Source organism: Oratosquilla oratoria, chromosome 3, assembly GCF_046742065.1.
Source record: "Oratosquilla oratoria isolate Oo_2021 chromosome 3, ASM4674206v1, whole genome shotgun sequence".
Classification (NCBI taxonomy): domain Eukaryota; kingdom Metazoa; phylum Arthropoda; class Malacostraca; order Stomatopoda; family Squillidae; genus Oratosquilla; species Oratosquilla oratoria.
In genome coordinates, this window is record NC_134779.1 from 89,366,932 (window position 1) to 89,393,850 (window position 26,919).

The 26,919-nt window shown below is 38.4% G+C and overlaps 1 protein-coding gene across 5 annotated transcripts in view; it reads left to right on the plus strand.

Annotated features, from left to right (window-relative positions):
- Nucleotides 1–26,919, plus strand: part of Ube4B (Ubiquitination factor E4B) — a 679,226-nt gene that overhangs the window by 461,577 nt on the left and 190,730 nt on the right. For all 5 annotated transcript variants that reach the window (XM_076183024.1, XM_076183023.1, XM_076183022.1 and 2 more), the window contains one exon: nucleotides 4,001–4,115. In XM_076183024.1, the coding sequence (XP_076039139.1) occupies nucleotides 4,001–4,115 (115 nt within the window). The remainder of the gene's footprint in view (nucleotides 1–4,000; nucleotides 4,116–26,919) is intronic.

Consider the following 26,919-nt stretch of genomic DNA (forward strand, 5'->3'; position numbering starts at 1 on the left):
CCTAAATGGGACAAAACAAAAGAGGACAAACTTCCGGGTTGACAAAGTCTCCAACTCGCCTCCGAGGCCCTGCATGTGTAAATAGTCATTTCTGGAACTTCCCGACTCTGCAAAGACTTTTCTTTTATTGCTTGATGCATCAGGCAACTGCAGTATCTTCTATGTATTGATCTTTTTTCTTAATACATGGTGTGGCCCTATAAATATACACCCCCCCCCCCGAGGCCCAGTACTTTGATGTAGTGGGGGGGCTTCTGTGTAGCAAGGACGGGCTGAGCTGTGCCAGTCAGGTGCAACCATACTGGAGAGGTCAGCCCTAAGCTACCAGATGAAAACTGAGCCAATTTTTTTTTTTTTTTTTTTTTTTTTTTTTTTCTAGTGGATAGATAGGGGGTCCCTCACCCCTTTTACTTTGCGAATTCCCCTATCCCTACCCTTCATATTTGCTACCCTACTCTCCTTTTTCACCATCTTTCTCTAATACTTGTTAGGGAAGGTTCTGGTATCTTGGTGCCTCCCAAGCTACATGTCTGAACCCAGTCAAGTGGGGATGTATACCGCGAGGTCACTACTCCCTGCGAGGGCCGAAAGCCCACCGACTGGGGAATGCATGTTTGTGAGGTAGGTACTAGGCTGCCGACTTCCTTTCTCCATATCCAGTACACAACAAGAGTGACTACGCCGGACCCATCCTGAATGGGACAAAACAAAAGAGGACAAACCCCGGGTTGACAAAGTCTCTAACTCATCTCCGAGGCCCTGCATGTGAAAATAGTCATTTCTGGAACTTCCTGACTCTGCAGAGACTTTTCTTTTATTGCTTGAGGCATCAGGCAACTGCAGTATCTTCTTCCATGCATTTATCTTTCTTAAGATATGGTGTGGCCTCATAAATATACACAATCATGGCGGCTGTCCAAACTGAATATTCTAAACCTCGACCACTACCTGATCCTCCTCCTAAACCCCCCGATCCCTCTCCTAATATTGCCAATCCTAATGTTGATGCTATTGACTCAGCAAAAGTAAAACCCCCAGTTGATGACTCCGGCTTGAAAAAGGACTTCGGTAAAAATACTAAGACTTCATTGACAGATAATTCTGTAGCCCAGGAACTTAAAATTAGAATAGATTCTGAAGTGATGAAAACATCTTTAGATACTCAGAAACCAATAAATAGCTCAAATACTGCCCCTAATAGTCATAGAATCTTACATCTAAAATATGTCTCTCTTGATAAGAGTTATACAGACTTATATGAAAAGTTCCGTAAATTTGGACAAATTAAAGAGATCAGGGTTAAACTAACTGACAACTTTAAAGCTTGGCTAGTCTGGATTTCATTTCTTTCTAATCAGGATGCAGCTGCTGCCTGCTTGGATTATAATAATTGCAATGAAAATGAATCTTCGGCCCAACTTGTTGCTACAGTGCCACCTAACCTGGATATCTATTATCCAGAAAACCCGGTAGAGGAAAGGAAGGAAAGTGTGCAGAGGCCTCCCAATCCAGCTAAGTTGCAGTCAAGACAAACCCACAAATAATAACGACCCTGGCTCGAACTCGGAACCGGACCAACTCCCTGCAACCCCAGCTTCTTCTGATAACGACTCCAGCTCACCTAAGGACCATTCTTCTGAACACTCTCAAAAGAAATCACCAGGACACCAGGGTGATAAAATTACTGGTGGTAATCCAAAGAGCAGAGTACTTTTCTGCCAAAATATTGACTTGACTCTTGATTATGAAGAGGTTTATCTCTTAAGCAAGAATTATGGAAGAGTGGAACGAATCAGACTGAAACTTTCAAATGACGGTAATTCATATGACTGCTACATAGTATTTAATGAAAATAAATCTGCACTTGAAGCATTGAATGGATTGAAACCACCGTGTGAATGATTCCACGATCAAAGCTCGCCTATTTAATATAAACTTGAAAAATGAGAAATATGACTTTATTCCAAAAGAAGAAGAAACAGTTCAAAGCATGCCCCCTAGAAAGTCTCCTGCCATACTCTGGTATGTTGCAACATACAAAGAGGACAGGGAGAACTTCTTGAGAGCCTCAGAATGTATTGAAAATAAAATAGGCACTGTCCCTTATGAAAACCTAAAGAAATATGGCAAGAGTATCCTGATAAAAGCAGGTAATGATACCCAAGCCAAGCTTCTATCAAACTTCAGACCCACCAATCATGGCAACATAAAGCAAATAACACCCCATAAGAACTTCAATACCTGCAAGGGCATTATTTTCTCTGAAGACCTATACGACTTCTCCGAAGAAGAAATTTTGAAAATGTGCCCTGAGAATGTACATGAAATAAAAAAGCTAAGAGGAAATAACAACTCCATCCTCTTATCCTTCTCTACCACAGTCCTCCCTGGTGTAATAGTTATCAAACACTCAAGATTCAGAGTCAAGAAATATAAGCAACGCCCAACTCAATGTTACAACTGCTTAGAATATGGCCATATTATCTCAAAATGTAACAATAACAAAAAATGTGACAAAAGTTCTGAAGAGCATAGAGAAGACAGTAACTGTACAAACGTTCCATACTGCCTCCATTGCTCTGGTAATCACTCCCCTAGATCTAGGGAATGCCCACATTTCAAATTTGAACAAGACATCCTTGAAATAGCCAACTCTGAACATATCAGTATTGGCAATGCAAAGCGGAAACTAATGGGAGCCAATAGAAACCCTAACTCATCCTATGCAGACATAGTAAAGAAAATTAAAATAAAATTAGATAATAACTTGTCATATCGTAACACCAGCGCACACAAGGATGTTTTAACTGGAACCCCCAAAACCCAAACTCCAATACCTAACACTAGTACTACAGCAAACCCTATTGATAGTGTGGAACATGATAATATTCTACCTGATCCTAATAACCATTCAAAAATTAAAAAGGCTAGCTCACAAAACAACCCTCGAACCACCAGCAACCCATCTGCTAAACCAAAAACTCAGAATATACCACCTAATAGTAGATCAGTTACTATAGCAAAAATATATGAAAAAGTTGTCAAAAGTAAATGAAACATTTGGAGGACAACAAAATGCTAAATTCAAAACAATTTGGATTTATGTGTCTGGACAGTGTGTGAATGCTGTACACACTGTGCCAACATATATATACATATATATGTCTTCAGACATATATATATATATATATATATAATGTATTCCTAATATTACTCAAAATGGTCCATTCTGCAGTGTAAGTTGTCTGTGTTTGATTTGCTGATTGTTGGGAACCATGCTGTGGAGGTGTTTTCCAAGATGGTTCTTTTGGATTGTTTACAAATAATTATCAGGATTTCTTTTTGTTGACTAAATGTTGGAGTAGTGATGGTTTTCAATTGTGTATGAGTATAAAAAGCTATTTTGACCCAGTCCTAAGACCAGGTAGTGGCCCTGTGTGGCCAGACCTCCCAGATGAGGTGGGGATAAGATTTATGCACTTTAGGAGTTTTTGGGTAGCTCATGTAAGTGATGTCTGTTCTTGGGGAAAGGATATCTTTTTCCTCTTGCTGTCCAAGGATTCCAGTGATGCGGACTCTTGCAGGCTGGACATAGCAGCACCTCGTATATGGATAGGGGCTTGAGTTGCCATTTAATAAAGTAGAGGGTGTAAACCAGTTATGGGTGTTTGGACCTGTTGTGGAGGTGCTGTGTTTTGCTCCATTGTCACCTGAGCAGCATGGCTTAGGCAGAGATGACTATTAGGAGCTAAGATGGGAGACACATGAATAGGATTTTGAAAGAGGGAATGTTGGGTGTATGCCTCAACTTAACCCTAACCCCCCAACCACACCCACCCACACACCCCTTGTAAAGGGGAAAGAAACCTTTTGGTATATATCTTCTTCACTAGTAAGTTCTCAGTATCAAGTAAGAATATATTAACTACATCTGAACCCAACCTTTGATGAAATGGTATATATTTAGGATGTATTTCATAATAATTCCTAATTTCTGCAGGTGCTGTTTATGTTGACGCCTTCAGTTCAGCCTCAGGCAGATTCCTTCCATCAGCGCATCCTACATCACCCGCTTGCCCATCATCTGCCAGTTGCACTTATGAAATTTTATACAAGTGAGTTGGAATTTACTGCTTATCTTTTCTGAGGCCATAAAGCACAAATTGTTTAAGAAATTTTCTATTTAGTGAAAGTGAATAGAAGAGGGGATGGAGAGGGAGAGTTGCTGAATAAATGAAGCAGCCTTACTTTGGATGTGCTGTCTTGCTGCATTGCTTCTAACCCAGGGCAGTGGGCAAGATGCAGGGATGACCTGTCATCCAGGAGGAGCCAAGAAAAGAAGGAAGAAGGGGTGGTGAATGGTAGTGGATTTTGTGGGGATGAAATGGGTGTGAGTGGATTTGTAATGGTAGCATTAAACACCCATATTACACATTTATGCCTTTGGACTTTGGCTACCTCCCTTGTAAGGGGGAAGGAGCCCTTGGTATATGTATTTACCTAGTTTTACATAGTTGTATCTTACGGGAAGGGGAGCTATGCTCGTGGTGTCCTGTCTCTGTGTCTCATTATATCTAATTTGCTCTTATTTTATATATATATATATATATATATATATAAATATATATATATATATATATATTTTTTTTTATTTTTTTTTTTTTTAGGGAGTGTCACCACCAATCATTTGAGTGAATATTAGGTAAACATTTCAAAAGAATCTCTAATAGTGATGGTGGCAACACTCATACAAAGTTATACAGCTGTATTTCATTTTTGTTGTTTTATACAGCATGTGTGGATGTGGTACAGATGAGAGTAAAGGGCAGTATGTTTGTGAGAAGAAAGATAGATGTGTTGACATTGAGTGAAACTAAGTTCAAAGGGAGGGGCGAGTGTGAGTTTGGGAGTGTAATAGGGAGGTTCTCAGGAGTGAAGAGAGGATAAGGTAGAGAAGGGGTGGCTATAATAGTAAGTGAAGTGATAGGTAAGCATATAGTGGAGTGGAAGGAGGTTTCTTCAAGGTTAATGTGGATGTAGGTGAAGTTGGGAAGGGAGATGTGGGTTTTTGTAAGTGCTTATGGGATTGGTAGTGAGAAGAATGTAAAGGAAAGGGAGGCTTTTTGGAGGGATATAAATGAGTGCATAGAGGGATTAGGGAGAAATGTCAATGTAGTTGTATTGGGAGACCTTAATGCTAGGGATAGGAAATGAACCAATAGACAGAGTGATTGGGAAGTATGGAGTTCCAGGAAAAAATCATAGTGGAGAGTTGATGGTGGAGATGTGTCTAGAAAGAGAGTTGATGATAGCAAATACAGTGTTTAGGAAGAAAATCAAGCGTAAGTACACATGGGAGAGGGTGGTAAATGGAAGGGTGGCAGATAGAGTATTGATGGACTATGTAGTAATAACCAGGAGTATAGTGGGAAGAGTTAAGGATGTACATGTTCTAAGGGGAGATAGTGGTGGAATATCAGATAATTTTCTGGTGGAAGGTAAGTTGAGAGTGGAGAATAGGTGGAGAAAGAGGAAAAGGGCAGAAGGTAGGGAGGTACTTACAGTGAACTACTTAAATGAGAAAGAAAAGGAGTATAAGAAGTTGAGAGAGTAGTGCGAGGGAGTGAAGGATAGAGTAGAACTAGGAGTGGAGGAGGAATGGGTATAGTTCAAGGAGGGAGTCATAAGGTGTGCAAAGATGGTGTGTGGAACAATGAGGATGGGAGGAAATAGAAGGAAGTGTAGTGAGTGGTGGGATGAGGAAACAAAGAAGGTTGTAGAAGAGAAGAAGCAAGCTTTCATAGATTGGCTACAAATTAGGATGAGGGAATCATATGAGAGGTACAAAGAAAAGAGAAGAGAAGTAAAACATAAAATAAAGGAGGCAAAGAGGAGAGCAGATGTGAAATGGGGTAAGAGTATGATAGAAAATTTTGAAAGTAATATAAAAGTGTTTTGGAAAGAAAAGAGGAAGAGGAGGTGAATCAAGTAGAGAAGAAAAGGTAAAGGGTGCAGTTGGAGAGATGATAATGGAAGAGAAGGCAGTGAGAGGAAGGTGGGCAAAGTATTTTAAGGGAGTTAGTAAATGTGAAGGAGGATAAGGAGGGAAATGTAGTTGCATTGGGAATCACTAAGAAAATGACCATGAAGAGTGAGGAAAATGGAGGAGAAATAGGGAAAGATGAAGTGAAGGCAGCTGTTAAAATGATGAGAGTAGGTAAGGCACCTGGGTTGGATGGATGAGGTTATTTAATGTTTGTTTAAGAGGGGTAGAGTGCCGGAGGACTGAAGGAGTGCCTGTATAGTTCCACTTTACAAGGGAAAAGGGGACAAGTGTGAGTGTAGTACCGTATTTTTCGGACCATAAGGCGCGGGCAAAATCCTTAAAATCGGCCAAAATCGGGTGGTGCGCCTTATCGTGCGGTGCGCCTTATGTGTGGCTTCAGTGCAAAAAAATGCCTCGGATAGTGACGTACTATTTTGACACGTTTCGTAGCTAGCCTGCCGACGGCGACAGTGCATAGGCTTAACAAAAGTTACAACCAAGTTATAACCAAGGTGCATGTATCTTGACAAGAAAATTGCGAAAACTTCGACAGTTTTCGGGTCCATGCCACCGCATTCATTCACGCTATCATGGCTATGACATGATAGCATCCACAACACAGACAGCCATTTTGCATTGGTCTAGTCTCGCTCCACTCAGACTGTAGTCATTTGGGTATTTTTTTAGTTTCGATCATGGGCGCAATATAGCAATATAAGATTAATTATTAATTTTGTAAATTAAAATGTATCAACGTAATATGCTAATGAAAGAAGTCGGTAGCATAGGATCGGGACGCCAACGTCTCTCACGACGACGACAACCCGGATGACATTTAATTTGCAGGTAATGATTTATTACACACAGGTTAGATTAGGTTAGACGAATTTATCACCCTTTCATTTCTTCGATGTTGGCATCTATCATAACAAACATGGCGTACCATTCGTCCGACACGACTTCGTTACTTACGAAATCCGTTTTGTTTTTTATTTCCGCTCACAAAATTGCATATTACGTTGATACATTATAATTTACAAAATTGATAATTAATTTTCTAAAAATTTACCTTCATTTGTAATCTTGTGTTTTTAAGTGAATAGAGAATTCCGGGAATAAACTGCTACTGTTGGTTTTATTCCCCACAATTCCCGTAACATGTTTGTTGTTTTATAGGGGTATTGGCAGGGCAGACCGTCCATGGAGGTGGTCTGATTTCACTGACCAAAATAAAAAATATATCATTTATTTTTGTAATTTTGCTAAATCCCAACCGATTTTTCTCATTCAACAACGAAAATGTTCAGTTCTGAATGACGAGACCAGGTTAGCTAGGTCAACATGAAAATGGAATTCCTGATATTTGAGCTGAAGTAGTTCTCATGGGATGCAGAAAGTTGCTATGAGTACAGTGCAAATTGAATTATCCATCTAGCTGTCTTAGTTCTCTAGATATTGCATTTTGAAGGGAAAATCTGGCCGAAACGTGCGGTCTGACTAATCGCCGATCAAATGTAAACAATGACGGTTTTTACTGACAGGCACAATTTTATATAAGAATTTAGCATATGGTTGCATTATTTCAGCTATTTTCTTTAGAATGTGTGATTTCCATGTAATTCAATCAAAGAATTACATTTATATCCTCTGTTAAATTACCCACCACAGTTACGAATACCGTCAAATTACATGAAAATCACACAATTTAAAGTTTAATAGTTTGAATAATTCAACTATATGCAATCTATTACACTAATAACACAACAGTAACAAACTTAATAGTGTAGCTTGATCCATACCACCAATGATCATAGATAGAGGGCAGGACGAATCGTAGCTGTGGTCTGTAATATTACGGAGGATAAAAATGTAACTTCTCTTTGATCATATTACATGAAAATCACACATTTTAAAGAAAATAGTTCAAATAATTCAACTATAAGTCTATTACACTAATAACATAATAGTAAGAAACTTAATAGAGTGAAGTTTGATTCATACCACCAGTGATCATAGATAAGATGGCGGGATGGACGTTGATGTTGTTGTTATCCGATAATCTGACCTGATAGAAAAAAAAAAAAAAAAACTAAGTAGTACCACCGATTTCTCAGCTCTTCCGTAACACGCTGCCTTTATTTTGGTATTAGAATAATCCGCAAGACTAGTAGTTTTCGTTCATTTTGGTCAGTTGCCAATACACTGAATTTATTTAGCTCATTTTTTACACTGAAACATAAACCAATTTTCGATTTACTGCTGAATGCAAGCCGCCATGTTTATCTTATGTTTTTATGTACCGACATGTAACTGATGATGTAATTGTTTGAAATTTACTACGATCGTAGTAAATACACTCGCATAACATTTGTATGAATGAAATTTGCTGCGGTATGTAAATTTGGCCGTTTGCATGGCGTTCGCAGAAAATGACGCGCTATTGTGCTCGTCATCGACGGTGGCGCCTCTGATGGTGTTTGACCTACCTAACCAGGTGCGCCTTATGTAAGGACGGGGAATAGCAAATTACGGGTGCGCCTTATGGTACGAAGCGCCTTATGGTCCGAAAAATACGGTAGTTTCAGAGGGATCAGCTTGTATAGTTGGGAAGGCTTATGAGAGGATCTTGACTGAGATGATTAGGAGAGGAACAGAGGGAGTAATTGGTGAGGAACAGTGTGTGTTTAGGACAGGTATGGGTTGTGTAGATCAGATTTTTGTGGTAAGACAGATATGTGAGAAAACTATAGGAAAAGGTAAGGATGTTTTTTAGGCTTTTATGGATCTGGAAAAGGCTTATGACAGGGTAGACAGGAAGGAATTGTGGGAGGCTTTGCAGATATATGGGATAGGAGGAAAGGTGTTAAGAGCAGTCATGAGTTTTTAAAGAGTTGTAGAGCTTGTGTTAGGATTAAAAATGGAGAGAGTGGTTTAAGGTAAAGTTGGGACTTAGGCAGGGATGTGTTATGTCACCCTGGCTGTTCAATTTATACATGTACAGGGTGGTGTGAGAGGTGAATGCAAGGGTAGTGGGTCGGGGATTGGAGATGTTTAAAGAAAATGGAGAAAAGTGAGAAATAAGCCAGTTGTTGTTTGCTGACAATACAGCACTTGTAGAAGGATCAGAGGAGGTTATTGAGGAAGTTAGTGACAGAGTTTGGAAAGATGTGTGAAAGAAGGAAACTAAAGATAAATGTGGGTAAAAGTAATGTGATGAGATGTACAAGGGGAGAGAGTGGCAGGCTGGAAGTAAGTATAAAGGGAGAGACTGGAGGAAATGGATAGTTTTAGATACTTGGGTGCGAATGTGGCAGGAAAGGGAGGAGTGGGGGTGGAGGTAGAATGTAAATGGAGAGAAGCAAGGAAATGTCTTGGTGGATTAAAAAGTGTAATGAGAAATAAACATTTTGGAATGGATACTAAGAGGAGATTATATGGAGGAGTGATTGTGCTGACAGCACTGTACGGGGCAGAAACATGGAACATAAGAGAGGAAGAGAGGAGTTTGTGTTTGAATGTGTTTGAGATGAAATACCTGAGAAGTATGATAGGGGTTACTAAGCTAGAATGAGAAATGAGGAGGTGAGAAGGAGAACATGGATGGAAAGGGAGTTGAGAGATAAGGTTGATGAAAGAGTATTAGGATGGTTTGGACACATGGAAAGAATGAGTGAAGAAAGATTAGTAAAAGAGATGTGAAAGGCAGAGGTGGAAGGAGTGAACATGAAGGGTTGACTTTGGATGAGATGGATGGATGGGGTAAAAGGGGCATTGGGAAAGAGAGGAATGTCTGTTGAGGAAGGATGGGAGAGGACAGAAGATAGGGGTGAATGGAGAATGGTTGTGTATGGATGATGCTGTGATGCATGAGGGGTGGGGGGGATGGGGTATGTATGAGAAATAAATTGACGCAGCCCGAAGGGATTACTCTATCTTTCCCTTTTGTGCACGAGGGGACAGAGAGGGGGATTTGCCAAATTAATGAAGTGGCCTTTCTGTGGATGTGCTGTGTCTTGAGACACTGATATAACCTTTGTGAATCACACAAGGGTGACAAGCATCAATGTAGACATGTATATCCTTCCTCATGGTTAACCAGAAGTAGTGTAATCTGGCTTGTGTAACACATTTCTCCTCGCGAGGGTGTGCAGCAATGGGGAATTGTGTATAAGATTTAACACTTCTAGAATAAGATCTGTAGGGACTACATGTTGAAACACTGGTCTGTTGGGTTCATGTTTGTTTATTAGTGTTGTTTTGTGATACAGAATATCATCAACTAACGTAATTGTCAAGATAGGGAGGAAAGTTTTCTGCATCAGTTGTGTCTGCAGATTCAAGGAAGTATGTGTTTGAGAGAGTCTGCAGCTAGGTTCACTTTTCTTTGAACAAAATGAAAGGTAGACATGTATGATAAGGAACCAGCAGGCAAGTTTTCCTGAAAGATTCTTTCCTTTTGAAGAGGTGCAACATTGGTTGATGGTCTGTATATATGTGTATCTCGTAATCAAGGATGATCTGTTTGAAATGTTTGAGTGCGTATGTAACTGCTAAACCTTCTATGTCTGTTACTGAGTAATTTTGCTTGTGTTTATTGAGTGTGCGACTTGCATGGCAATTGGTCTGAGTTTTGTGCTCTGTGGTTGCATGAGGAATGTGCCAAGTCCTGTGTAGGACACATCAGTGTAGATTGTGAAAGGAAGCTTGTGATTTGGGAAGGCAAGGACAGGTGCATTTTTTAAGTCATTAAAGGCTTTCTGTTGGTCAGGTGCCCAAATGAAGTGTGTGTCCTTAAGTGTTGAAGTTAATGGTGCTGCTATACTAGCATAACCTTGAATGTAACATCTGTAAAATCCTGACAGACCAAGGAATGAACATATATGTTCTACAGAAGTAGGGCGTGGGAAATCAATGACTGCCTTGACCTTGTCCTGCGAGGTTAAAATTCCTTGTGAATTAAGGACGTACCCTAGGAAGCATATTTCTTTTTGAAGGAACTTTTCAAGCTTCAGTTTGAGACCTGCTTTTGCTAGTCGTGAGAAGATAGTGTGTGGAATGTGTAGATGTTTGTTGACAGATTTGGAAGTGATGATCACATCATTGAGGTTCATGAACACTGAATGACCTATGAGACCAGCAAGTACTGTGCACATAAATAGTGCGAACACTGAAGGAGCCGAAACAAGACCCATGGTTAGTTGTTTGAAGTGATAATGACAGAGGCCTAGACTCTGGAGTAAGGGGGATCTGGAAATATCCCAACATAATGTCGAAGGTCATGAACACTATGTTTTTACCAACGGAATGGAAGATGTCTTGTAAGAGGGGAATTGGATATCTATCTGATATGGTTAGCTTATTTAACTCTCTGAAGTCTACTATGGGGTGGAAGGAGCCATTGTGTTTAGGGACAACAAAGAGGGGGAAGTTTCATTCACTGATGGATGATTCAGTAATGTCTTGTGCAATCATGTCTTGGATAAGGTTGTATACCATTACGTATTTGCAAAGTGGTATATGATACTGAGTAAGATTAGTGACTCCAAGGGGTTCACATGGAGTGGCAATGGTATGTCTGAACTTGTTGTAAAGTGCAAGCAAGTTGACTTGTGCATCAGGGAAGTCTAAGGGGTTGAAATGGGTTCTTGTGCTATGGGCATGTCTGAAATTGTGGTACAAACTTGAGAAGTGGGAATTTGTCATCCATGACTTTGATGCATGAAGGATATACCTCGAAATCACAAATGTTTGTACCAACTGTGAGATGGAAGGGTGTGTTAGTGTTATTGGCAATTGAAATGCAAGTGTAACCTTTCGTTGATGTAGAGCTGATGGCTGAAAGCATTGTGTACTCACAAGGAAACAACATCTTTGGCGTGATAAATACTGTGTATGTTTGAATGTAGATAACACTTCCGAGACTAGGGTGAATTTATTGTTGAATTCCTCTAAGAGGGGCATGAAGGTGTCCTCAGGAGGTGAAAGATAAATGTTATATACTGGGTGTTGTGTCCTCAGTTTTGTTGATTTGGACATGTGGGATAAATTAGTGCGTCTGCTATGTTTGGAACACAAGCCCACAACTGTCAGTAAAGTAGCAGAGCTAGTTGTCAGAAAGTGTTTGGGTAGCAGTGCCATTTGTTTTAGCAGCTGGTGCATCCTTGTGTGATGAAGAGGAGTGAATTTAAATGGGGGGGGGCTAGAATTAACTAACGGTGAATCATGTTCTGCCTGCGTAGCCACATTGATGTGGTTGACTTTATGGGAAGTTGCTGATGGCAATGCAGGGAGGAAATGATTTGTATAAATACCATTTTAATCAGGGTAGATGATTATGTTCTGTTGCTTCATCAATGAGCTTATGAGGATATCAGCAGGAAAGTAAACATTAGCTATGTAGGTGGTATCTGGAATGGAAGGGCACTCATCTTTGAAGCAAATGTCTAGGGAGAATTTACCAATGATAGGGAATGGTATGACACCTACATTGCAAAGGTTATCTGGGGGTTCCAAAATGGTGACACTTTTTGTTTCAGTGTGAAATTTGTGGAAATTCTGTACTGACATGATGTTAACTAGGGAACCTGTGTTGAGAAAGATTGTCACTTTGGTATTGCTAGACATAGCATTGTAATTTAAAAAGTGGGAAGATACATCTGAGATAGCCAGGGTAAATGGTAGAGTTGATGATTGAATATCTGGGTATGGAATAACTGTCCTTGGGGTGCACTGAGTCTTTGTATTCTGTAGTCACATAGGAGATGATACATGAATGCCTAGCAGGAGATTAAGGATTACAAAGGCGGAGCATGCGGACAGGAGACCTATTGGTTCATAACTAGGTCAGATGCGAATTTTTTTTATAAATGATAAAAAAAAAATAGAATAAAATAAAAATTATAATAATGTAAATAGTAATAAATAGAATAATACATAGGTATAGTTAAATGATAAACAAACAGGTAAATAGTAAGTAATAATAAACTGACAAATAATAAATGGAAATCAAGTGAATATTAAATAAACAGACAAATAATAACAAACAAATAATCAAATAATATAAAATAAATGGCAGTCATTACAGCATCTTAAAGCTTCGAACTGAACTACGTTGCACCATCTTTGCAGGAAGTTTATTCCATTCATTAACTAAACGGTTGGCAAAGTTGTTTCTACCCGTTTCCATATTGAATCTATTTCCTGACAGTTTGAGACCATTATTTCTTGTTGGATTCTCATTCAGTGTAAGAATTTTGTCACTTTTGATGTAAATCCCCTTTAGAATCTTAAATACCTGTATCAAGTCACCTCTAAGACTATGTTTTTTTGGGGAAAACGGATTCATATGTTTTAGTCGATATTCATATGATTTATTTTTATATATGGAATCAGTTTTGTGGCTCTCCTTTGTACTTTTTCCAATCTGAAATACACTGCTTAGATGATTTGAGATCGTTACTGATAATTACCCCTAGATCTTTCTCACTATCCACATTTGTTAATGAATTCCAAATAACTTGTAATCGTACTTACTGTTATTTTTACCTATGTGCATAACCTTGCATTTACTTGTGTTAAATTTCATTAGCCACTTTTCAGACCATTGCTGTAATCTATCTAAATCTTCTTGAATATCTAATTGAATTAAGTGATCATTTGCCATCCCGCAAAATTTTGTATCAGCAAATTTGGAGACAATAGATTTTACTCCGTGGTCTATATCATTTGTATATACTATGAATAGAAGTGGCCCAAAAAGGGAACCCTGAGGAACTCCACTCATAACATTTTTCCATGTAGAAGTTTTGCCATTTAAAACAACTCTCTGTTTTCGATCATTCAACCAATTTCTAGTCCAACTTAATAGGCTGCCACTTACTCCATGTGAAGCTAATTTAGTACCGTATTTTCCAGCTTAAAATGCGCATCGGGTTATAATGCGCACCCATGCACTTCGTTATCTCAGTACTCAGATAGCGCGCACTGACGTATAACGCGCATGTCCGATCGCATTTGTCTATAGCGCAGTTTTACCTCGGTATTTATATCATGTGAACGAGGTTACATGGAGAAGTATTTTTCATTGGCTAGAGCCACCGCTGGGAAATCTGTTGATTTGTCACTAAATTAAGTGTCGGTTTAGGCATCAATCAGGACACAACTAAGAAAAGTCGGAACTACATGTACCGGTATATGACTCATGTTGTGCATTGGTCCCTTATTACTTTGTAGCTTAGTTTGGAAATATGATATAAAAAAGTTTATTGAAAGTAAAATATACAGAAAAACTATGGGATTTTTACAGAAAATGTTCATTTTATATCTTGAGGAAATAATTCATCTTTACCATTTTTTTTTTTTTTTTTAATACTGAAACAAACTACAGACTGTTTCGTTTTAGCTTTGAACCTGCAATGACAGTGGTGAAATAGGACAGTCTCTCATTGAGGTGATGTTTAGTTAATATAACTCTTGAAAGAGGGTGTTGTAGTCAGGTGTTTGACACAATTTTATGAACGGCCGCAACGGAATTTGTACCATACCTAAAGTGAAGCAACAAAGCCAACAAAAAATTCAAACTAAGATGCTGTGAACATGGGCAAATATCATAAATATTGATCATGTTTCATGGTGTTTAGGCCTATTTAAACATGAAAAATAAGATTCGATAGATACCTATACCAAATATTTATATACGGTAGCCCATGCTGGCTTATTCTTTCATGTCACCATGGCTGTTCTTGTTCTCACGGAACGTCACGGAGAAGTGTGCCTCCCGACTTTGTGACGGCCAACATCGTCACGTTGTTGTGAAAAAAAATTACACACACAGCCGCAGATTTTTTATCGTAGGTCGTAGATAATGCACACCACCGGATAACGCGCACCCCCCATTTTTAGGCCCTTCCAACGGAAAAAAGTCGCGCACTATACGCCGGAAAATACGGTAATCTTTCGTGGGGGACGGTATCAAAAGTTTTTGCAATGTCTAAATATATTAAATCTTTGTTACATGATTGCCTTGCAGGAGATGTGTTCCATGAATGCCTTGCAGGAGATGTGTTACATGAATGCTTTGCAGGAAATGTGTGTTATGTGGATACTTAGCAGGAGAGCAATCTGGAAATTCTAGTCTGTGTTACCTCCATGCTAACATCATACAGCAACAGTCACTCGTATGAAAACATGTACCATGATGATTGCAATGTCTGTTTGGTTGTGACAGGTACATAAAGGTAACACGTGTTGAAATGGCCTGTTTTGTGGCAGTATGTACAAAGCATTTGTATTCTTGAAGGAGAGTATTGGTGTGAGCAATATAGAGTGCAAGATGTACAAGGGGGCTTCAAAAAGTTCATGGAAAAAGGACAGTATGAAAAAATTGTTTCAGTTATGATGTTTATTTTTCAACATTTGTTCCATTAAGGCCCACTTTTGCAAACGTTGATCCCAGCCTTTAACCTCTTCACTCCGGGGCACATCACACGTCTGGCAGCATTAGCTGCCCGACGTGCGATGTTGCGTCATAATAATCGCATTATAAAATATATAGTCAGTGCTCAATCGTTCGTTCTCTTTCACCCGTGTATTTTGATAACCATAGAAAATATGATGAAGCCAGTTTAGAGAGAATGGAGGTTACGTAGGTATGACTACAATACATATAATCAAGATGCCGACGTCGGCATCATCGCGTACCCACTTGCTCCTCATGCCGCCTACGTAGGCGTCACCATATGGAAGTGGTTAATGCTCACTTCCAGCCTGCTGTCACTCTCTCCCCTTGTACATCTCACCACATCAGTTTTACCCACATTTATCTTCAGCTTCCTTCTTTCACACACCTTCTCAAACTCTGTCACTAACTTCCTCAATCCCTCCTCTGATCCTGCTACAAACGCAGTGTCGTTAGCAAAGAACAACTGGCATATTTCCCACTTTCCTCCATTTTCTTTAACCCCTTCAATATGGGCCACATTGCATATCTGGCAGCATTAGCTGCCAGACGTGTGATGTTGCATCATAATACTCGAATTATAAAAAATAAAGTCACTGCTCTATCGCTCATTCTCTTTCACCCGTGAATTTTGATAACCATAGAAAATGTGATGAAGCCAGTTTACAGAGTATGGGGGTCATGCAGGTACGACTACAATAAATATAATCAAGACGCAGACGTCAGCATCCTCGCATTCCCACTTGCTCTTCATGACGCCTATGTAGGCGTCATCGTACGGAAGGGGTTAACCATCTCCAACCCCTGGCCCACCACCCTTGCATTCACCTCTCGCACCACCCCATCCAGGTATAGATTGAACTGCCAGGGCAACATAGCACATCCCTGACGAAGTCCCACCTTTACCTCAAACCATTCTCTCTCTCCATTTCTAATCCTAACACAAGCTCTACTACTCCCATAAACTCTTGACTGCTCTTAACAGCTTTCCTCCTATCCCAAATATCTGCAGTACCTCCCACAGTGCCTTCCTGTCTACCCTGTCATAAGCCTTTTCCAGGTCCATAAAAGCCAAAAAAACATCCTTACCTTTTCCTATAGCTTTCTCACATATCTGTCTTACCACAAAAATCTGATCTACACAACCCCTACCTGTCCTAAAACCACACTGTTCCTCACCAATCACTCCCTCTGTTCCTCTCCTAATCCTCTCTATCAAGACCCTCCCATAAGCCTTTCCAACTACACTCAACAAGCTGATCCCTCTGAAACTACTACACTCACACTTGTCCCCCTTTCCCTTGTAAAGTGGAACGATACAGGCACTCCTCCAGTCCTCTGGCACTCTACCCTCTCTCCAACAAACATTAAATAACCTCACCAGCCAGTCCACCATCACTGTACCTCCTTTTTTAGACTTTTGCATGGCATCCATCCAACCCAGGTGCCTTACCTGCTTTCATCATCTTAACAGCTGCTTTCACTTCATCTTTCCCTATTTCTCCTCCATTTTCCTCACTCATCACTCTCATTTTCTTAGCACTTCCCACTGCAACTACCTTTCCCTCCCTATCCTCCTTCACATTTAGCAACTCCCTAAAATACTCTGCCCACCTTCCTCTCACTGCCTTCTCCTCCATTATCATCTCTCCATCTGCACCTTTTACCTTTTCTTCTCTACTTGATTTGCCTCCTCTTCCTCTTTTAATTTCTTTCCAAAACATTTTTTTATTACTTTCAACATTTTCTGTCATACTCTCACCCCATTTCACATCTGCTCTCCTCTTTGCTTCCGTTACCTTATGCTTGACCTCCCTTTACTTTGTACCTCTCATGTGATTCCCTCATCATAATTTGTACCCAATCTATGAAAGCCTGCTTCTACACCCTTCTTTGCTTCCTCATCCTACCACTCACTACCCTTCCTTCTATTTGCTCCTGCCCTCCTTGTTCCACACACCATCTTTGCACACCTTATGACTCCCTCCTTGAACCATCCCCATTCCTCCTCCACTCCTAGTTCTACTCTATCCTTCACTCCCTCGCACTCCTCTCTGAACTTCTTCTTATACTCCCCCACCTTTTCTTTGCATTTAAACATTTCATTCTAAGTACCTCCCTACCTTCAGCCCTTTTCCTCTTTCTCCACCTATTCTCCACTCTCAATTTACCTTCCAGAAAATGATCTGATATTCCCCCACTCCCTCCCCTTAGAACATGCACATTCTTAACTCTTCCTACCATACTCTTGGGCACCACTATATATTCCATTAATGCTCTATCTGCCACCCTTCCATCCACCACCCTCTCCCATGTGTACTTATGCTTGACTTTCTTCCTAAACACTGTATTTGCTATCATCAACTCTCAAGACACATCTCAACCATCAATTCTCCACTACAATTTTTACCTGGAACTCCATACTTCCCAATCACTCTGTCTATTGGTTCGTTTCCTACCTTAACATTAAGGTCTCCCAATACAACTACACTGACATTTCTCCCTAATCCCTCTATGCACTCATTTAAATCTACCCAAAAAGCCTTTCCTCTACACTCTTATCATTACCAGGTCCATACGCACTTACAAAAACCCACATCTCCCTTCCCAGCTAAACCCTCATCCATATTAACCATGAAGAAACCTCCTTTCACTCCACTACACGCTTACCTATCTCTTCACTTACTAGTATAGCCACCCCTTCTCTCCCTTGTCCCCTCTTCACTCCTGAGAACCTCCCAACTACACTCCCAAACTCACACTCGACCATCCCTTTCATTTTAGTTTCACTCAAAGCCAGCACATCCATCTTTCTTCTCACAAACATACTGCCTATCTCTTTAATTTTACTCTCATCTGTACCACATCCACGCACATTAAAAGACCCAAACCTTAGGGTACTGGTTGGAAAACTCCCAGACCCTCTTATACCTTTAATTTTTTTAGGAATGTCCTCTTTTGGGTCTACAGGTAACAGGACTCCTAATCCCATCCCCCATCTTAATGGAGAATCCTTCCACATCATTCAGCTTGGTATGAAATGAAGGTTTAGAGTCTGGGGAACAAAAACTATTGAATACCTTTTATCAAACTAATACCTCTTGATTTTTTTTTTCTCTGAATAATTAAAAATTGCTGCAAAAATCAGGTTTCATAAAAAAAAAATACTGTAGAAAATAAAGAACTTGTTTTCTTTCAAATGAACCAAAATTACAAAAACTATAAAGAACAACTGAAGATATTACAACAGAAAAAAAAACATATCCCACTGTCTTTGTGGGATATGCTGGTGGGAGGAGTTGCCAAATATCTCCATAAACACAACTCTGAAGCAAAAAACAAAATAGGTATAGCAATGAAAATGAAAGCTTAGAGTCTGGGGAACAAAACCTATTGAATACCTTTTATCAAACTAATACCTCTGATTTTTTTTTTTTGTTATTATTATTATTAATTTGTTTCTCTGAATAATTAAAAAATGCTGCAAAATTCAGGTTTTATAAAAAAAAAAAAAGGTACTGTAGAAAATAAAGAGCATGTTTTCTTTCAAATGAAACAAAAATTACAAAAATCTATAAATAACAACCGAAGATATTACAACAGAAAGAACAAAAACATAAATTTTACAGGACAGGGGATTAAATTTTTGTGACCATTTTTCGCAACCATTTGTTTGGTGGCTGCAATATATTGCAAATCTCCAATTTCCTCTTTGCTGATAAGGTGTGGGGTGAGTGGTGTGGTGTGGGTGGAGGAGGTGTAAGGTGGGCGTGGCTAGCAGATGCTTGTGGAGTGCTGGGTGCAGCTGTGCTGCTTTTCTCCTCTTTGTTTTTCCTTCTTGTTTCTATATCAGGCACTTATGGGCCCTCTCTATATTCTGCTACTTCACTATCTTGTTTCTTGTTAGTTTTTCCATGATCACAGCAACAATACAGGGTGAAGAATCAAAACTGTTGCGTACGGTGAGAGTGCCAGGAGCAACGTCATCTTTGACCTTTTCAAGAGTACTGGTGCCCTGTCCACTGTCTTTGTGGGATATGCTGGTGGGAGGAGTTGCCAAATATCTCCATAAACACAATTCTGAAGCAAAAAACAAAATAGGTATAGAAATGTTTATGCTATTTCAATATACAGAATGTTTTTTATTCTATGGAGTTGCCAATATTTCATCTATTTTATGCTGTATAAAAAAAATATAAATGAAATACAGTTGTATAACTTTGAATGTTGCCACCATCATAGAGATTCTTTTGAAATGTTTACAAAAAATTCACTCATATACCAGAATTTTTTAATGATTGCTGGCAACGCTCCCTTAGTACCATAAAATACAATACATTTTTTTCTTGTCTATAGTGTGTGTTACCTTTTTTTTTTTTTATCATAGTGTCCTTTATACTTTTGTTCATTTGTTCTTTAACTATTTCTTTAAATAGTATTTTTTGGTTTTCTTTATCTTTCATTTGGTTTTTAATTTCCATTTTTTTTTCACCAACTTTGCCTATTAATATAATTTCATTAACTTCCCTTAAAGTTTCATTTTTATTTGTCATGTTTTCATTAGCCTTTTTCACTATAGTGCCTTTTTCATTTCCATTTCCCTAATTAATACTGCATTTTCCTTTCAATTCACTCGCTTCTTTGTATAATTGGATATGTTCACTTTTCCATTCAACAATTTCCCTTTTCATTTCAAATATTTCTTGATTTATTTATAAATTATCTTCATATCTAAGGCTGTGAACATTGTGAACATTACAATTTCTTTTTCTAAACATGCCCAAAGGTTTTTCATACTTGTGTCTAATCTTCTTTTGGTCATCTCAGCGCATGTCAGTTTATCATATTTTATTATTATTATTTATTTTTTTTTTTTTCCAGTTCCTTAATAAACTTGATCACTTTGATACATCACGGTTTTACCATTCGTTATTACCACCCTTCCATGTGACCTGGGCTATTGTGTGGGGGGCCGTAATGGGTGCTGAGTGATATCTTTGTGTCAGAGAATTTCTTGGAGAATTCGCCTAGTATTTACCTAGTTGTAACATATGGGAAGGGGAGCTAAACTCATGGTGTCCTGTCTTTTTATCTCACCATATCTAATTTGCTCTGAAATTCTTGTGATATTTTTGCACACACTATTGTGTCGGAGCAACACGTATTTTCAGAGCGCTGGCTTACGAGCGAAAATATAAACAAGAAACGATCAGCGTAGGCCTTGTTGTTTATACGCGGGGTGGTAAGGCTGTGCATTTGTGGTGAAACAATGTAGGTCGAAATTGTATCTCCGTTACTCTTTTTTTTTTTTTTTTTTTTTTTTTTTTTTTTTTTTTTTTTTTTTTTTTTTTTTTTTTTTTTTTTTTTTTTTTTTTTTTTTTTTTTTTTTTTTTTTTTTTTTTTCTCTCTTAAAAATGGCAACCCCTAAATCCAAAGACGCAATAAACGAAGTCTGGAAGAAACAAAAATCGAAACTCCACTAGGAGTAGTGATAAAAAATCATGCTTTGCTTCAACACCAAGAGAATACCAAAGATTAGACGTAAGTAGATTTTCCGGGTTTGAAAGAGAAGGAAATGGATTACTAAGAGTAGAGATGGATAGAGAACCCAGATACAGGAACATAATGAGGAGTAGAGATCTAAGTGATATCGTAGATGAACTATTAGAACTTAAAAGCGAATATAAGATAATGTACCAGGAAGTATCAAACCTAAGGAAAGCCAACGAAGAAAACAATAGGGAGATAGACGAGTTGAAAAAGGAATTAAAACAGCTTAAGGGTGATAATGAGAGGCTGAAAAGTGAGGATAATAGTAGGAACGAGGCTCTGAAATGAGAAATTAAAAGTCAAATGAAAGAAGTGACTGAAAAGGTGGAAGAAAAAATTAAGGAGAATGACCTACAGGAAATAAAAAAACAGTGGAAAATTGAGCAGGAAAGTCAGGAAATATCCCTAAAGAAAATAATGGAACAACAAGTAAAAGATAACACAAAAGAAACTGTAATTCAGGTTATTAAAGAGAAAAGTAACCTAGTTAGGGACACAGTGGATAGAAAAAGGTGTATAGTAGTATATGGCATTAAAGAAAAGCACTATGTACCAAGATATCAGAGGGAAAAGGAAGAAAAAGAGATTGCCAAAGAAATACTAAAGGAGTTACAAACAGATGAGTTAGGCTGGGACCGAGAAATCGAGGAAACTCATAGAATGGGCAGGTACTCTAAAGATAAGCAGTATAGACCATTAAAAGTAAAACTTAGATCGCAGTCAAGTGTAGAAGAAATTTTAACTAGAACAATGAGATTAACAAGCAGTGAACAGTACAAAAATATATGGATAAAAAAAGAAATGAGTGAGGAAGAAAAAGAGAAAAGGAACTTAGGAATGAGGCAAATGAAAGGAATGAGAATAGAACTGAAAAAGAAAAGGAGGAGTTTTTTTGGAGAGTGATAGACATGAGGCTGATGAAAAAATAGTCATAGGGAAAATGGAAACAAAGACAGAAGGGGAGGAGGAGAAAGGAAACTAAAAATAGCTTACACAAATATAGATGGAATAATCTCAGGAAAAAACTAATTAAACGATTATCTAGTATTAGAAAAACCAGACATAATGGGAATTGTAGAAACCAAATTAAAGTTATTAACACCCCACACTGTGGGACAAGGTGAATATAACTGTTGGACAAAGAATAGAAAGAACAAACAGGGCGGTGGAGTTCTAATTTTGGCCAAGAAAGATTTAACTGTAACAAAAATAACTGAAGGAAAAAATAGTGTAGAATCAATTATAGTACAAGTCGAAGGTAAAAAAATGAAGAAAAGAAAATTTGCAGTGGTATATGTACCTCCTAAAACACAAGCCTGGACAGAAAGGGATCACACCGAGTTACTAGATGATACAAAAGAAGAACTAATTGAAACACTGAAGGATGGAGGAAATACCGTAATTATGGGTGACTTTAATTCAAAAGAAATATGTTGGGAAGATATGACAGTGAAAGGGGGAGAGAAACACTGGGGCAATGTACTCCTTGACTTGACCATTGAATACACAATGACCCAGTGGATTAGAGAAAATACTAGATATAGAGGAAATGAAGAACCCTCAAAATTGGACTTAATACTTATGACAGAACCTGAGATAATCAATAATATTATTTACAAAACTCCAATAGGAAAAAGTGACCAAGTACCAATAGAAATGGAATTGAAAGAACAAACAGACCAAAGCAAAAATGATAAACATAGAATAGGAAGACCTATGTATAACAAAACAAACTTTGAGAAACTTAAAATATTTTTTCGCAATGCAAACTGGGAAAAATTCCAAAACGAAGATACAGGGATAGAAGAAAAATGGAACATACTAAAAGAAATTTATAATGAAGGAGTGAACAAATTTGTACCACAACAAAAAATGGAAAAGGCATACATAAAGAACTGGTACAACAAAAGATGTAGTGAAGCAAAGGAAAAAAGAGACAGCTTGGAAAAAATGGAAAAGAGATAAGAAACAAAGCAAATGGCAAACATACATCAAACTAAGAAACGAATATGTAAAAATATGTAGAGATGAAAAGAGAAATTATGAAAAAAAGGTAATAGACAAATGTAAAGAAGAACCCAAACTATTTTACAAGTATGTAAATGGAAAACTTAAAAACAAACAAGAAATAGAAAAACTGTGCCAAGATAAAAAGGAATTTACAGAAGAACTGGAAATGGCTGAAATAATGAACAACCACTTCAGATCAGTATTCACAATAGAAAACTCGCCTAACAGTGAAGTTAGAGAGAATTATCCCCAGCAATGAAAGAAATAAACGTAACACAAAAAGAAATCAGTGATCAAATTAAAACTTTGGATGTCAGAAAATCACATGGCCCAGACGGAATGGCAAACTGGATACTGAAAGAATGCATGGAAGAATTAACTGACAAAATATATGATATAATTAAATCCTCACTTAAAGAAGGAAAAGTACCATTGGACTGGAAAAAAGCAAACATTGTACCAATTTATAAGGGAGGTGATAAGGAAGATCCATCTAACTACAGACTGGTCTCACTAACAAGCACAATAGCAAAAATTTGTGAAAGAGTTGTCAAAAACAGATGGGTTAAATACCTGGAAGAAAAATCTATACTGAACCCAAATAAATTTGGATTTAGACAAGGGAGATCCTGTACAACAAATCTGATCTGCTTTTACTCAAGATTAGTAGACATAATACAAGAGATGGATGGGCAGACTGTGCTTTTCTGGACCTGCAAAAGGCATTCGATAAGGTACCTCATAGGAAACTAATAAATAAGATAGAGTCAAAAGGTGGCATCAGAGGAAAATTATTGGAATGGATGAAAGACTTCCTGATTGGGAGGAAAATGAGAGTTGTAATTAGAGAAAAATTCTCCAACTGGGAAAAAGTTAAAAGCGGTGTCCCGCAAGGATCAGTACTGGCCCCGATCATGTTCGCTGTATACATTAATGACATGAATGAAGGCGTAGAGTGCTATATAATTTTTTTTGCAGATGATGCAAAATTACTTAAGAAGGTAAAAACGGAAGAGGACTGCAACTCATTGCAACAAGATCTGGACACTATGGAATTGGACTGAAAAGTGGGAAGTACAATTCAATATTAAGAAATGCAGTATAATGGAATTTGGAAAGAGTAGAAACAGAATATCAAAAGATTACAGAATTGGGGAAGAAAAAAAAAACTATGAAAAAGATCTTGGAGTGATGATTGGAAAGGACATGAAACCAGATAAGCATATAAATAAGATGTTCGGAGAAACCTACAACTTATTGAGAGCAATCAAAGTGGCATTTACTGATATGGACGAAGAAATGATAAGGAAAATACTAACTACACTAATAAGACCAAAACTTGAGTATGCAGCATCACTTTGGACACCCAGTACCAAAACGAATATTAAGAAACTAGAAAGATTACAAAGAGCGACAACCAAACTAGCACCGACACTCGCCGAACTAACATATGAGCAAAGACTATCCAAATTGAACCTACCAAATCTGGAACAAAGAAGAGAAAGAGGAGATTTGCTAACTATCTACAGAATAATGAAAGGAATGGAAGTATTAGACAGGAACGACCTATTAGTGTGGGAAAATGGTAAAACAAGAGGACACGGAAAAAAATTGAAAAAGGATAGTTATAGAAAAAACTTGAAAAGGAACAGTTTCCCACACAGAGCAATAAATACATGGAACAAATTAGACAACAAAACAGTATGTGCTAACACTATACAAGATTTTAAGATATAACTTGATGCGGAGAGATACAAAGACGGGTCACCACGAGCATAGCTCCCCTCCCGTATATTACAACTAGGTAGATAATATATTCCATACATCCACCACTGTTTTTTTTTTTTTTTTTTTTTTCCCTTCTATAACTGTCCTTTTTGAGTTTTTTTTTTTTCATGTGTGTTTCTCTAATCCCAGTTTTAAATCATCTCTGTCAAGGACTTCACCTTTCATAATTATGTAGATAGTCAATGAGTCACTTCTTTCTCTTTGTTCCGGAGTTGGTAGTTCTAGTTTTGACAATCTTCATATGACAGTTTTGATACTGTTGGGCTATCTTCATATATGCTGTCTGGATTCTCTCAATTTTCTTTAGATTCTTTTTAGTACTGGGTGACCATAGAGTCACTGCATAATTTAGGCCTTATTAGTGCGACTAATATTTTCTTTACCATTTCTTCATCCAAGTAAAAGCCAGTTTTATTGATCTTGGTAATTTATAGGTTTCGCCAACAACTTTGTTTATAAGATTGTAAGGGGGCATATGTTTTGTGATGATCACTCCCAGGTCTTTTTCACATCCCACTTTTATTACTTTTTCATCAATTTAATAGTCCTGATATATATATATATATATATATATATATTTCCAAATTCTATTATGCTGCATTTCTTTATGTTGAAGTCCACTTCCCACTTCTGACTCCATTCCCAGACCCTGTTCAGATCTCTCTGTAGTGTGCGTGCATGTGCATGCTGGACATCAAAAGAGTTGATGATATAATTTAAGATATAACCCTAACACAAATGTATTTTATACAAGTGCGTGTGCCCTCAACCAAGGCAGGATCAACACTACCTTTACATAGTGTCCCACGCTTAAACATGTGGGAATATCAATTCATTGGCAGGGAATACAAACCATGTTGCACATACTTAATGTATCAACATAATGCTACATATGCAACACATTATATAACATTACAATTATGATACACGCTTCCAGTACAGATATGTGAGAAAGCTTTAAGAAAAGGTATGGATACTTTATAGGTCCTTTATGGATTTGGAAAAGGCTTATGACAGGGTAGACAGGAAGGAACTGTGGGAGGTATTGCAGATATATGGGATAGGAGGAAAGCTGTTACAAACAGTCAAGAGTTTTTATGAGTGTTAGAATTAGAAATGGAGAGTGTGCATGGTTTGAGATAAAGGTGGGACTTTGCCAGGGATGCATACTGTCACCTTGGCTGTTCAATTTATACATGAATGGGGTGGTGCGAGAGGTAAATGCAAGGGTATTGGGCCAGGGATTGAAGATGGTTAAAGAAAATTGAGAAAAATGGGAGATAAGTCAATTATTGTATGCTGATGACACTGCGCTTGTAGCAGGATCAAAGGAGGGATCAAGGAAGTTAGTGACAGTTTGGAAAGGTGTGCAAATGAAAGATGTTGAAGATACATACATACATATATCAAGGCTTTTCCCCCTTACGAGGGAGGTAGCCAAAAAGGAAAAGGGCATAAAATCATTCCCACCCATTCCATCCCTGAAAACACTCCACACTCCTCCACCCTCCCTCCCATCTTAGCACCTCCTAGATGACAGGTCATCCCTGCACCCTGTCCACTGCCCTGGGTCAGAAGCAGTGTCGCAAGACACAGCACATCCACAGCAAGGCCGCTTCATTAACCACTTCACTCCGGACTTAAATCTCGCGGGCAGCAGCCAATGCCAGCCGTATGACGTGTCGTAATAATACTCGCATCATAAAATATAGTCACCGCTTATATCGATCGTTCTCTCTTTCACCCGCGAATTTTGAAAACCACAGAGAATGGGATTCAGGGCACATTTGGGAGAATGTAAAAACACAGGGGCGACTACAATAAATATAATCAAGACACCGATATGGCAGCGTCGCGAATCCACTTGCTCCTCATGATGCCTACGTGTGCGGCACCGTATGGAAGGGGTTAAATCGGCGACCCCCCTCTCCGTCCCCCCCCTATAAATGAGAGGACGGAGAGAAATCCCTTCGTGCTGCATCAAAATTTTGCTCTCACACACTACCTCACCCTGTCCATTCCACCTCATGCATCACAACATCTTCCATATACAACCATTCTCCATTCA